This window comes from Aricia agestis, chromosome 4 (assembly GCF_905147365.1).
Source record: "Aricia agestis chromosome 4, ilAriAges1.1, whole genome shotgun sequence".
Taxonomy (NCBI): domain Eukaryota; kingdom Metazoa; phylum Arthropoda; class Insecta; order Lepidoptera; family Lycaenidae; genus Aricia; species Aricia agestis.
In genome coordinates this window covers 6,542,797-6,558,295 of record NC_056409.1, presented here as the reverse complement: position 1 = coordinate 6,558,295, position 15,499 = coordinate 6,542,797, and the positions used below count along the sequence as shown (strand labels likewise).

The 15,499-nt window shown below is 34.9% G+C and overlaps 1 protein-coding gene across 1 annotated transcript in view; it reads right to left on the bottom strand.

Moving 5' to 3' along the window:
• LOC121726388 (head-specific guanylate cyclase) overlaps nt 1-15,499 on the bottom strand; it is a 107,509-nt gene that overhangs the window by 79,251 nt on the left and 12,759 nt on the right. The window contains exon 2 of the mRNA XM_042113733.1: nt 182-446. Coding sequence (XP_041969667.1) covers nt 182-373 — 192 coding nt within the window. The 5' untranslated portion in view covers nt 374-446. The remainder of the gene's footprint in view (nt 1-181; nt 447-15,499) is intronic.

Below are 15,499 nucleotides of genomic sequence, written 5' to 3'. Positions count from 1 at the left end.
AAGAACTAAAAAAATACAAAAGTCCAATAAAAATATAAGCTACAGTCGTTTCGTAATTTTTGTAGGATTCACAATAGAAAACATTCAGATAGATTAGCTCACAGAGGATCTTTCGTTTCTAATAGCTTAGAATGAAGCTGAGATTACCTCGTAAAGAGCTTGGAAAGAAGCTAGTACTTACAGACGGTGCGGTCAGCAGCTTCAGTGCTTCGCTAAGCTGTTTTAGCGTTAACGTATTGCTTTCCGCTTCCTCCTCATCCGCCCCGGCCAGATGTATCGACGACTGCCGGGAACGGAACTCCAGACTCTTGCCACTGGGACCTCCATTCGCGAACTGAATCTGCGAGGACGCGCGGCGGAACGGACACGCCATCTTGTGCTTTATTCTTCACGGCTTAAGACATTCTATCGCGTAAAAACTGTCCCGCAATTTAATCCACTTTGATCTGAAACAAAGAAAGCAATACTGATTAGGGCGACATCAAATTATAGTAGCCCAATAAACAATATTGTGTACTTGAATGGAGTGGACTGGAATCTCGGGGTCGTACTTAAGTTCTAGTTACTCAAGGGTTAGTAGAGTTTGAGATTTATTTCTTGTAGAGAAGAAATTCAAGATTTTTATTACTAGCAATACCGCAATGAAATTTCGTTCTGTTTAGTTTTTTTAACTAGCAAATTACAGAGCAATATAAAAGAAAGAAAATACATTTATTTGGTGTAAGCATACAAAACTAATAAAGTAATAACAATAGATTATTTCAAAAAGCCCATACTGCAATGCTTCGCAGTCAAATCCGATATTTTTCAACTTCACTGTAAAAACTATCCTATGCAACTTTCTTTTAATCAACATAAAAAGCGAACACTTCTCGTTTAACAAAGGAGTTAAATCACTTCGGAATTTTAATACCAGCAAACGCAGTTAAAATATCTTCAGGTGAATTATTATACACCAGGATATTATAACGATTATCGGCAGTGGATTCTCCGGGGCGCTGTAAGGGAACCGTGTCACGGTCTATCTGCTACTAAATTTAAGCCCGTGTCTGGTTTAGCTCCGATCATAACTTTGATTCCCTTTATCGACGCTCAATAAAATTTTGAATGACAAAATATTGTAGTGTGTATCATTTCATATTCATCTTCTTTGCAAAACTGCGCAAATAAATTAGGTGAAAACCCTTTTTTATAATATAATCTTTGATTACATAATATAATATCATTGGTGAAAACCTGTGGTGAAAACTGATTTTAGGTTTCGTTTAGTAAAAGTTTCGCGGACGATATAAAAAAAACCGCGTCGAACATACGTATAGATTTACTGCTAGCCTGAAGTAAAAGCAACAGTGACTGTTATGTCAATAATAAGTATACAGACTATACCTACTGTACTCGGCGAAACATGGCGGTGCCGGTCATTGACTCCCTATCAAAAACTTGTCAGTTTCTATACAAAGCCACGATTGACAACATCTGACACTTCATTGTCAGTCGCGGTTTATATAGAAAACGAGCTTTTGCCGCGGCTTCGCTCGCGTTAAGAAATATTATTATATACAAACTTTCATCTCCTATTTGAATCCCTTGGGGTCGGAATTTATCAAAATCCTTTCTTAGCGGATGTTTAGTCATAATATCTACCTGCATGCCAAATTTCAGCCCGATCTGTTCAGTGGTTTGGGCTGTGCGTTGATAGATCACTATGCCAATCAGTCAGTCAGTCACCTTTGAGTTTTATATATATATAGATGACAAGTTTTTGACAGGGAATCAATGACCGTTACATGTTTCGCCGATATCGGAGCGTGCGAAGTGGGTGGAGGGGGTAAAGAAAGCGATTGCCGCGCTTGCCGCGGCAAAAATATGCATAAAAATAGGCTCAGCTAATAGTCAAACAAACTTGTCGATATTGTTTCGAAATTTTTAGAAATTGGTCTTAATTGTTTTTGTATCGTAGACTGCAAAAATAACAGCAGAAATAGGTGGTCAGTATATAAATTTAATGTTTTTCCTAAATCCACTAGGAAATTAGATCAGATATAAATGGATAGCTGCTGTAAAAATGAAAAAGTATGTGATTCGATATAACCTAAAATTGCATTATCAGTCAAGTCAATTAATTGAGAGATAAAGATATTAATTGAGTACCTAACTATTATTTTAGTATTGATGAATGATGGATCACCATGGTCTCCATAACCCGACAACAAAACTTGCAGTGATAGTTTCATAGAATATTTAATTTAAATCCAAAGTATTAGGTGGAAGAAATAGTGACTCACAAAATATGACGATAAACCAGATACTACATACTAGTTTAACTGATCTTTTAGAAGCTGGAGATAGAGTTTTGAATCAAAAAGGTTTTTCAAGTAAGCAAGTTTTAGATGAAAGGGGTCAAAAAGTTAAAATTATTATGCCCCCATTTTGAGCAAAACAAAATGAGTACTCTCAAGAGAAAACCGAAAGGGCTTATGATATTGCTCGAGTAAGAATCCATATTGAAAGCAATGATATTCTATGTTACTATTTTAGGAACTCATTGATTGAAAGTGTATTAATGCAAAGACTCAGAAACATCAAGAATGTTTGCAGTGTTTTAGTAAATTTATAGACTCCGACTTTCTTCAAGAGTATTAATGTTGTAAAAAATAAATAAAAACAAGATTTTTAAAAACATTACATTTATTTTTTTTAAGTATAAAGTATTGCTCGTATTTTTATTACTGATTAAAGCAGCAATATGTTTGCACTTGCCGCTCTGGTTATAAACGCAGCTGCATTTTACTCCAGCAACAAGTATTATCTATCTGTAAGAATGAATAAAAATGTTAAGAATTGCTTTATCCAAATGTTTAGTTACGTTTTTTAGTTGGTTGAGTACTTACGTTTGAACTTGTTTTACAGGGTGCTAAAGTCACCGATGTTCGGCGAATTATATTGGCTCGTATTAAATAACATTGCCATTAGTTCTTAGCTCTTCTACATCCCTTACATGTCCTGCTAACACCAATTTATTTCTTTTTAGCATATATTGGGCGTTGAAACTAATTGAGTGTTTTACACTCTCAAACCAGGTTTTTATGATTATATTTATTTTCCACAAGTAGTTTTTAACTAAATATAATCCAAATACCATTAATTATTGTTCTAGATATACTTTATTCTTTTTAAGTCTTTTACTTTAGTTTCCCTATATTTTGTTAAAAATAACTTTGAAAAATACGAGAAGAAATTATACAATTTGCATTTACTTTCTACTCGAGTCTTTCAAAGTTCCTCAACGTACTAGGAGGAAACTTTTATCTGCAACTCGAAATAATGCCAGCCACATCTGCATTGATAGAAAACTTATAAAAGTCGACACAATAAGACATTGCATTTTATCAAATCATCCGCAGACTTCAATTCGTTCCTTTATTTTGAACTGCTTGAACTTTCCGAATGCGTTTTAACTTACAAACTACCAAAGATACGGACAGATTTTCTTTTAATTTTAATATTATCTTCTTTATTATTTTGCTTTATAAAGCATAAATAAAATGGCTACATTTCAATAGTTAAAATTATAGCGCTTATTTAGTTAAATTCCTCTTATAGAGTCTACACTCTACATTCTATAATATGATGTACATTGTACTAAGTAATATATTTTTTTCTATAAAAACAGAATGTATGAAAAATAATAGCATCTGAATTCTGATATCGCAGTCTGTGGTCGTTTTTGTGCGGAAACAGGATAGAAATTAATAATGGCTATGATGCGAAAATACGTAATAATAATATAATACATAAAGTTATCGCTTATAATTTATTTTAACTATAATGCAAGGTCTATAAATCATGATTTTAATTAGCCACAAAACGAGTTTCTTAATATAAAACATTCACTTGCAAAGTTTAATAATATTTAAGGGTTTTAAAAGAGAAACTTATAATGATATTCCTTAAGTTGTTAACTTTTTTGTTTGGGACTTCAAGTAATCTGATGAAGAAATAAAAAAGTTGTACGACAAATTAATTACTCATCACTTTAATATCGGTGCTTTCAGCTCGACACATTTTTATTTGTCTTACTGCTGCAGCTGGTCAGAAGCGTATTACTGCATAATAATATAAATACTCACCAAAATTTTAAAATGAATTTGTGGTAAGTTTAACTACAATTTTATTAACATTTGAAAATATATTATACCACTATTGCTTTGGACATGCTAACAAAATAAGAACCAATGAACTTCACCAAACGTTTTAAACGGGTAGTATTAGGTCAAAATTAATAAATTTGGGTTATAGAATTACTATTTGAGCGACTGAGAGTCAGTGACGAGAAATTAACAGAACAGCAACTTAGAAATTATTTATTTGAGTTACTTAAAATACAAAATGAGCAGCTTTATAATTTTTGAGCGACCTAAGATGTTTGAGTGTCAACGTTACGTCCTGCATTTTTTTTCAATATTTGGCAAATGTAATTTTTATACTGAGCGGCATTTTATTTTAAATGAAGTGTTTCGAATACCAAAAACCACTTTGAAAAATACACTGATGAGCAGAGTATAATGAGCACACATTAAAACAAAAAAAAATTTATATAAAATAGGTAACTATTTGATGAAACACTTTTATTCAGGGACTACTACGGATAGGGATAGAACAAATTTTTTTTGTGAGTAGCTTCATTTGGATAAGAGGAACAACAATTTTATATGTGAAAAAAAGTGGTAGCTATGAGATAGAAAGGATTTCATACTTTGATTTGATGATCCCAAAATATGTGTTGTTCTATTTGTAGGAACTTAAATTATATAACGGTAAAAGTTTTGAATTATACCGAACTATTTAGGGGGCAGTGGAGGGGGGGGGAGTGGGAGGGGGGGGGGGTAAACCCCGTTTGTATATATAAAAATCATTAATAAATTACACAAATTATAATCCTTAACGAAACGTCAAAGAAATGGGTAAAATTTTAATGGCGACTTATACCAAAAAAAAAAACAACTGGCTTCAATTATGATTTGACGAAGCCCCGCTACGCGGGGCTCCTACTTCTGGGTGGTTTACAAAGAAATAACCGCGATGGCTAAGGCGGGAGCTTCGCTGCGCTACGCTCCCGCCTTAGCCATCTAACCTAACCCAAAAAAGTCGTATTGGTCCGCAGCCCAACTCACCTGACTGCAACTATTCGTCGCCTCGCCCCCATTCAAATTCGCACGCATTTAATAATATGTAGTTTTCATTAAAACGCGTATCAAAATATAAAATATAAAGCCTCAAATAGAATATCAGTAACCAAATATCATTAATAAAGCGGCTCACAAAAGTTTGCTCAAAATTAACTTTTTAGTAGCTCGTAATAAATAACCTCACTTAGAAAAATTGAATCTATATTTAATATTGAAATTGCCCGCTATGTATTTCCAGTCACTCACTTAGTAATACAGTCGCTCGGATAGAATTTTAATATCTGAAATAGATTAATCGCAATCCACATTCTGTAAGCTCGTTCTGGATTTTATTATAAATCAATATTAGTCGTTAGTTTAGTTTATTTTTCGCTTAGTCAAATTAATACCGCTTATGTTATTAAAACAGTATGTTCATCATCAGTCGCAAAGTAATTTTTTGTTCGCTCGTTTTATTATTTCCCGTTTTAAAATATGCGGTGTTCCTTCGAGAATTTGGCGTAGTTATATTTTCGTTATTCGCTAGTCGCTACCGTTCTTGGCGTATGATCCAAGGCCGATCGATCGGTGCAGCATCGTGTATTTTGGTATATATTTTTTTAATTTTAAAAGGCCAATCGATGAGTATTATTTAAAATTACATCCAATCTATACTAATATTATAAATGCGAAAGTATCTCTGTCTGTCTGTCTGTCTGTCTGTCTGTCTGTCTGTCTCGCTTTCACGCCAAAACTACTGAACCGATTGCAATGAAATTTTGTACACAGTTATTCTAGAGTCTGAGAAAGGACATAGGCTACATTTTGATGTGGGAAAATATCTTATTTCCATGAAAATATCGATGAAAATTACTTCGCATTGCGCGTGGCCAGCGCTCATCCCGGGGGTCCTGGGTTCGAGTCCCGCAGGCGGAACAAAAAGTTTTCAATGTTCCTGGGTCTTGGATGTGTATTAAAATAATATTTCAAAAATCTTAAATATATTTTATGTATAATATTATAAAAAATCCAGAAATATATCGACGCCATGCAATGAACATTTTAGTTCTAATACGATTCAACAGATGGCGCTTTTTTTTACTTCGTTGTAACATAGAACTAATCATACTTATTAGTTATTATGTTTTTGTTTATAGTTTTTAATACGTTAGAATATTATGTTTAATAATATTATCACTTGCTATAATAATAATCAATCTATCTTATCTTATAGAACTCCTACTGCATTTCTAAGGAGTTCGAGTGTGTTGTGTTGGCCTATATTCCATCCAGAAAATATTTTTACATTTTAATTCTAATATATGAAAACAGATGGCGCTTTATTTTTTACTTCATTATTATAACAGAACTAATCATACGGTACCTACTTTATTATATATTATTGTTTTTATTCATAACTAGCTGTTGCCCGCGACTTCGTCCGCGTGGACTTTAGTTTATAGCGCGCGGTGTCAACAAAATTTGTGTCAAATTTAAAAACTTTTTAAAACCCTGGTAAGTGGTACCCCTCTTAGGGCCGCACAGCGCGCTACACCGGAATGGCAGCGCTGAAAGTGCTCGCCTCGCCGCTGCCATTCCGGTGTAGCGCGGCCCTTAATTAATCAAAATACCCAAAAACAGCTGTGCAGTGTGCACATAATCTGTACTAATATTATGAATGCGAAAGTATCTCTGTCTGTCTGTCTGTCTGTCAGTCTCGCTTTCACGCCAAACGCCAAAACTACCGAACCGATTGTAATGAAATTTTGTATACTGATAGTCTAAAGCCTGAGAAAGGACATAGGCTACTTTTTTACTGGAAAAAAGGGTTGTAAGGGTCGTAAATTTGTTCAAAAAATTCATAATAGATGGCGCCGTGCGTCTTCTACATCGCGCTGACGCTTGCTCAAAAGTCTTTCTATAAGAGGTGGTATCATCTTACATTTAAGTCTCGATTTTTTTCGATTGTTATATCTATTCTACGGTATTAAATAACTCAGTACTTTATCTGTGCAGGCAGTGACGTAACCTTAAGACCAAATTTCACCAACGACTGTTAAAGTTAATGCTCGAATTAGTATCACGTTAGCTGTTTCGTTTTTCATATGAATGAAAGAGAAGACAGGATATTTTAACAAGCTGTTAACACTAACAGACGTTGGTGAAATTGGGGCTAAACCTATCAATGATAAATAGTTTATGGGTAAAGTTGTGTAATTGGGGGGCTAAATAAGCTTTAAAATTTGGCATAATATATAAAGTTTAACATACAAAAATGAAGTACTTATTGTTTGCACACTGCACAGCTGTATTGATTTAAGGGGTATCAGGGTTTTTTTATAAAAGCTTTTGACACCAATTTTGTTGACATCGCGCGCTATAAACTGAAGTCCACGCGGACGAAGTCGCGGGCAACAGCTAGTATATTATAATTTCAAATGCAAGTTTCAGACGTGTCTATGAAAGACTGATAGATATTTATAGAAAGTTTTGCCTCTTATCTCTATTAATTGAAGAAAAGAAAAAAAAACCGGCCAAGTGCGTGTCGGGCCACGCACAATATAGGGTTCCGTAGTACCGCTCGTTTTTGATAAATTTTGTATGCTCATTGGCCAATGAATGTACATTTATAACGTAATCGCAAATAGTCAGGATAATCTTAGTAAGTATTAGGCTTATACAGCTTCGTCATCCTCGCGATATTTTACTGTAGTGTCTGTGACCTAGTTTTTATAAAAGCTTTCAAACTATACCTACAATAAGTCAAGATGTATTTTACGTGAGTTAGTTAACTACGAAACGAGACGAGACAAAATGCAAAGCGATCTATAATGCGGCAGTGCGGCCCGCGACGGGTAAGCGAATCATAATGTATATTCATTATTTATTATTCATCTTTGTTTGCACAATATAACAATCGATGGCGATTGTGCCTACTGTAGCGCTTAGCTCGTTGGTGCAGCCATGTTGACAATCATGGATATCCATCATGTTTTTATCTGGAGAGGAGCCTAAAAAGCAATAGAATAAATACTTGTAATATTAACATAACATCTCTCTTTAATATTACGTATCAACGAGATGAACATTCTACGAAAACATTCTCATCTGGTTCAGGAATCTCACAAAAAAACCTTATTATTCAAAGCCGAATGGAATTTTCTCAAACAAAGAATTGACTTTATTTTTCAACATTAGGTCTTTGTTATAATATGATATGATTAATTTCTACGTCAATTTCAAAAGGAGCATCGATGACGATTGTGCCTACTGTTCAGCGTAGATCTCTGGTGCAGCCAAGTTGGCAGTCATGGATATCCATCATGTTTTAACCTGGAGAGGAGCCTTAAAAGCAATAGATAATAATTGAAATACAATTTGTATAATATTGGAATAATACATTGCCAGGTTTTGTTTCGTCTCGATGGCAACTGACCCTTACAATTCACACAATTTCTTCGTACGTAAGATAACATAAATCAGTTTATTTTACAGTGCAAAAACAAAACTACAAAATATGATTTTAGTGGTCATAAATTATTTTAAATGACGCAGTTAGAGAAGAAAACGCCAACTTTAGAATCTCTTGGCCTCGTTCTTCATTTGTTTATGCGTGTACTGAAAATTCAGTTTGAACCGACTTGAAAAAAACTAGAATGATTTATACTTTTCTCAAAACTTTCGTACCTATTAGATAAATTAAGTGTTTGAAAAAGTTGCGTAGTAGAAATAAAATATAATATAAATAAAATATTTTCATAATTTAAATTGATTTCATAGTGATAAGTAATTAATTTTGTACTACATAGCCAAAAAGCACTTAGAATGCTAAAAAGCCTAGTTAATAACTTCTAAGTATTTTTAAGCTTTAATAGTATTAGACATTAAAAATAGCTATATTTTGCAACTGGAGTCCCTCATGATTTATGAAGGTTAAACCCATTATATATTGTAACTACCCTAATCAAAGTATTAAATTACACCCAATTAACTACCACTCCTCGCCAGTAATTATTCTGCTATTGATTTTGAGTACAATATTTTATCACAAACGATCGTTGTTTTTATTTTTTGGTCTTAATAATTAACTTCTCATCAGCATCTGCAGTGTGCCAAAATTTTACCGTTATTCCCCATGCGTTTTGGCGCCTTTCAAATCAGCTGCTTATGACAAAATATCTAATTCGGGTTCGCAATTAACTAAATTTTATAATCCAAGAGCCAGGCGATAGCCAGACTAACGTCATTTATAAAAGCTGAAAGGTAAGAACGACCAGCATGAGCAGCTATGGACACGAAGTAACTTCGGACGCGATAACTTTTAGAGTTCTTAAGGTCGGGACAATTATCGTAACGATTTATCTCCTCGATGTTAAAATCGAACGACAAATTGTACGTGTGTAGCAATATCGCAAACGATTTTACGTTCAAAAGATCGATTGGACGATTTTCTGGTCGATCGATCGAAACGAGTAATTGTCCCGTGTAACCTTCCATAAAGTATGAAATTTTATATTTTATTTGTCGATTTTCTTCGAGATAACTGTAAGAATCTCGCTTCGCACTGTTAGACACTTATATCATAGTTGCCTCCCTCTGCCAAACCACCTGAAAGTTTAAATACTTCGAAGTTAGCAGTAGAAGGGAACTGTCAAAAATGTCCGGCTGCGGGAGACGAGCTTAAGTGTTTTTTTTTAGTTTCGATCTTTTTGAATCATGGCGGATGATATCGGAAGACGCAACATTTAGCACAACTTTGCAAGCATATCTTTGCTTACTTTTAACGACGTATATCGGATGTTTCTCGATGTATCACGTTTCAACCTTTATTGAGAATCCCTAAAAGGTTTCTGGTATTTGAATTTCCCCATCACGTATTTGCTATATCAATCTCTGTAGTTAATTTGAACTCAATAATGTCTTTGCTTATTTGGTGCTATCATTTATATTATGACGAACATTAAAGGAAGAAGTAGGCACAGAATGAGTATTGTATGCTCATAATATTATAAGCGCGCCTGAATCAGGTACACGCAAACATAGGCGCGATTTTATAGAACTATGATACAAGTTGGAAGCCGACTACATAAAGTTGCGGCAGACGACGTGTCGTCGCGACACTACAGGGGGGTGAGCCGAAATCTTTTCGTTTACGCTTCGTTATAGAATCGCCGATGAAAATGTATGGAATTGACATAAGCGTTCGTTAATTATGACGTTGACGTTCGACTCGTCTTCTATAACGAAGCGAAAACGAAAAAGTTTCGGCTAGGTAGGTACATGCCCTGGTGTACCTACCTTTCCTCGAAGTGTTTTGTCGTTTTTAGGGTTCCGTAGCCAAATGGCAAAAAACGGAAACCTTATAGATTCGTTATGTCTGTCTGTCTGTCCGTATGGCACAGCCACTTTTCTCCGAAACTATAAAAGCTATACAATTGAAACTAGGTAGGTAGATGTAGTCTGTGAACTCCATTAAGATTTTGATACAAAAATGGAAAAAATAGTAAAAATGTTAGGGGTCCCCACAACTGAAACGATTATTTTTTTTCATCTAATTTAAGCGTGTTTCTATGAATAGGTCTTCAAAAATCATATTGAGGTTTCTAATATTATTTTTCCTAACCTGAATAGTTTGCGAGAGAGACTCTTCCAAAGTGGTAAAATGTGTGCCCCCCCCCCCCCCCCCTCTAACTTTTAAAGTGATGATAATTCTAAAAAAATATATGATGATTACTATAAAAACCACCAACGAAAATTAGTTTGAACGAGATCTAGCAAGTAGTTTTTTTATACGTCATAAATGGTAAACCTTAATTATATTTAACTTTCATTAAATCAACTGAAATATAAAAATAAATCAAAAACCTTTTAATTTCATAAAATTAAACCTTATTGCTGCTGCGGAACCCTTCATGGGCGTATCCAACTCGCACTTGGCTGGTTTTATTTTGAACTCTCATAGAGTTCGTTTCCGATACATGTACCAGATAGTTCATATTCTCAGGATATGATATCAGTAATAGCTGTAATACTTTAGATATTTTATGAATTAGGACATAAGAGATTACACGGGACTGTAGACAGTAACTAAAAAACCTTTAAATAAGTAAGTACTCACTTATAAAAACAACTGAAATTCCACCAAAAATATTTCTAGTAAAATGTTGCCAAGACCGTCACATAAGGCCCTGTGAAAAAGATATGAGATCTCATCATGTAGAGCCAAGCTTCTTAATCTACACGGAATAAATCTACTGACTCTAACTTAAACTAATTAATTCTATTGACGAGTATTGAAGAGATTAACATTCTGCGATGACATTCTCATCTGGTAAAGGAATCTCATAAAAGAAACCTTAATATTCAAAGCCGATTGGAATTTTCTCAAACAAAGAATTGACTTCATTTTTCAACATTGGGACTTCGATGTCATATGATTAATTTCTACGTCGATTTCAATAGGAGCATCTATCTTCGTTTTTAATTTGAAAACTTTTACGAAGTCATCCGGGGAACCGTAGTTTGGATGTGGAACAATGACGAGATGGTTTTTCATCCCTATTCTTCATTTTATTTTTTAAATGAAGAATCCCTATTCTTCATTTTATTTTTTAAATGAATCTTGTTGCTTCCTAATTTTTGTGTTGTTTTTTTATTGATATAATATAGATAAATTGAGCGCACTGTTATGACAACTGAATAAGACTGATTAATGCAACTGATTTTTTATTACAAATGTAAACAAATTTTGGAGATACAATTTTAATAATTAACCCTTATTAAATATCTATGCACACTTTACATCGTCTTACAAATGTTCAATCAGGTCACGTGACCGCCGTAAAGATACTTATTTACTCCTTTACTTCAAAAAGGTACTCATAGTCATAAGCAAGCTCGGTTTAACAATGGGCATAAAATAGCTTCTAAGTACACAGTAAATGTTACAAACAAGTCGCACTCAAATGCAGCAGTGTAAAGTATCAAAGTTATTGCTCCGAGGAATGGTATATTGGTTCTTTATATAGCTAAGATACTGGTTAATACGTTACAGGAGAAATGGCGCGTGTTAGTGCGCTTGAAGCAACATATTAAGCTGTAAATTTTCTGTAAAGCTGCCCACGGAATTTATAGTTGTAACCGAACGTTTCATTTTGATGATAAATTAAGGTAATTTAAGAGTTAAAGTGGCTTATTTCTTCGATCTTTTATGTATGTTCAATAAAAAACGTTGAGTCAAATCGAAATATTAAACAGATAATCACACGTTAATACCTAGGTAACACTGAAAATGTTTAGAAAATGAAAAACGGCTTAATGTAGAAAGTTGACAATACTTTTATTGTTTTTAGAAGTAATCTCCGTTCCTCTCTACACATCGTCGCATTCGATGGAACCACCGAAAAAAGCAGTGGGCCCAGTCTTCCTTAGGGGTCACTTCTGTGGCATTTTCGTACGCTTTCATCGCATCTTCAGGGCTCGTAAAGCGAGTACCTCGAATTTTATCTTTATTTCTTGAGAATAAATTAAAGCCGCAGGGCGCCAGGCTAGGACTATATGGCATATGACTCAATATCTCAATACGTGCCATAGTCAAATATTCAACAGTCCGTCTCGCAGAGTCCGCTGAAGCATTGTTGTGGTGAAGAAGTGTCCTGCTTCGAGGGCGCTGCTATCGAAATTTTTCCAAGACAACAGGCATACAGCGATTGACATACCATTCTGCAGTAACTGTCCTTTCATCTTCTAGCACAACTGTCGCAAAATTACATTTCCGACCAAAGAATGAGGCAATCATCTTTTTGCCTTGACTTCTTCCTTTCTTTACCTTAGTTGGCCAAACCTCGAAAGGAAAATCCCCTTGAGCTGATTGTCTTTTGGTTTCGGGTTCGTAGCAATATATCCAGCTTTCATCACCTGTGAGCTTATCAAATACAGCATTTGAGTCACCGCCGTTGAACTTATCTAACATTTGGCGACACCAGTCCATGGGAAGGCGTTTCTGGTCGTCGATTGAAGTATGGGGAATCCATCTGGTACAAAGCTTCCTGACGCCTAAATGTTCATGTAATATTTTTTGAACTTGACTCATAGCAATGCCTAGGCTTGCCCGTATCTGCTGGTAAATCACTCTTTTATCTCCCTCTATCATGCGTCGCACAACACTAATGTTAAGTTCAGTAGTTGCTGTTAAAGAACGTCCCGCACGCGGATCATAAATGAGATTGCTACGTCCACGTTTAAACTCGTTAAACCAATTTTAAATAGTGACACGAGATGAGGCTTCATTATGAAATGGTAATAGCAGCCTATCAAAGCTTTGTTATTTAGTAAGCCCATAACGAAAGTCATAAATTATTTATGTCATTGTCAAATTTGTTAATTTTCACGTGTAACAAGAGTTTTAGATTTGCCGCCAATTCACCAAAACAAACGACAAATAAATGTAATATACCAGATTATGTTACCTAAGAGTTCTGAAATTGTAATTTAAAAAAAGTTTTCATTAGTAATGTTTCTAACTGGCTAGTTCTAAACACTTTCAGTATGACCCCCGTAACTGACAAAATTGCCTTATTTAGTTGAATTATTATTATGAATGCATCTTTATATGAACCCTTTAAATCATATTAAAATATTAAGAAATACACTTTTTGAAAATATTATAATAATAATAAAATAATATCTATGGACGCTTCACACCACGTCAGTCTGGCCCCGTGGTAAGTACCTGAAGGACTTGTGTTACAGGTACCAGACAACGGATATATATTTAAAACTTTTTATACTATACATATATTTAAGATTTTTATTATATGATACACATATTTAATACACATCCATGACCCAGGAACTTTGAAAAACTTTTTGTTCCGACGGCGGGATTCGAACCCGCGACCCCCGGCTTGAGCTACCGACGCGCTCAGCACTGAGCCACAGAGGTCGTCAAATATATTGTTGGCATAATATTATTATGGCTTTAAATACAAGGTATATTTCTGTCGAATTCGATTAATTTTAAAAAAGCATTTCTGATAACAAGTAATTAATTTTTTTACGGGTCACATTGATGGAACACGACAACAGTATTTATTTAAATCGTTCGTTTAATTTTTACAACACGCGGAGCGGACCATAGTTTTTATGAAGTTGATTGAGTTTTTAATATTCATGGCATTTAGCGATTACTGGCGTGTTGACGAACTCTACGCCGATACTACGTTATAGGGTTAATTCAACCGCAACGTGACGCGTAGATGCATTTGTAAATTTGTACAGATTTTTTTTTTTTAATGAAATAAGGGGGCAAACGAGCAAACGGGTCACCTGATGGAAAGCAACTTCCGTCGCCTATGGACACTCGCAGCATCAGAAGAGCTGCAGGTGCGTTGACGGCCTTTTAAGGGGTAATAAGGGAGGGTACGGAAGGGAATAGGGGAGGGTACGGAAGGAAATAGGGGAGGGTAGGGAAAGGAAAAGGGTAGGGGATTGGGCCTCCTGTAAACTCACTCACTCGGCGAAACACAGCGGAAGCGCTGTTTCACGCCGGTTTTCTGTGAGGACGTGGTATTTCTCCGGTCGAGCCGGCCCATTCGTGCCGAAGCATGGCTCTCCCACGTCAAAATACGCGTCGCGTTGCGGTCTGAATTGACCCATATAGAGCTATAACAATAATTCAGACCGCACTCGACGCGTAGATGCATTTCTAAATTTGTATGGATTTGACAGATTTGCAAGACATCTCACGCTCACGAAATCTGTCAATTCAGTACAAATCAAGAGATGCGACTGCGCGTTACGAGTATATGCATTTTTAAATCGGTGCGGTCTGAATTGACCCTAACAGTTAAAAAGACAGGACTGACAAGACATAAGTTAAAAAATATCCACAGCCGAACATATAACCTCCTCGTTTTTTTGGAAGTCGGTTAAAAAAGTCGTTACATTTTACAATATGGTGGCGATCTGGTTTAATTGGCTCCAAACAGCCTTAATAACGAACAATATAGTTATCGTGATTTGTGATATTATTTGACTTGTAAGTCCATAAGTTAATAAACTGGCCACTAAGCGTCAAAGCGAGACGTTAAACAAACATACATTTGTATTTAAGTTTCACTTCTAAAAGGTTTTGACAGCGAATTAAGCTTGAATAAATATTTCTCACAAAATTAAGTTAACGAATTTTATTATTTTTAGAAGAATTATTCAAAGGAACAGCTGGTCAAAATGTGTATGCCGAAAATAAAGTTTAAATAAAATAAAAAGTATAAAAACCTTTATAAATCAAATAAATATATTTCAGGGTGGTATGGTAGGGTATTTATAGC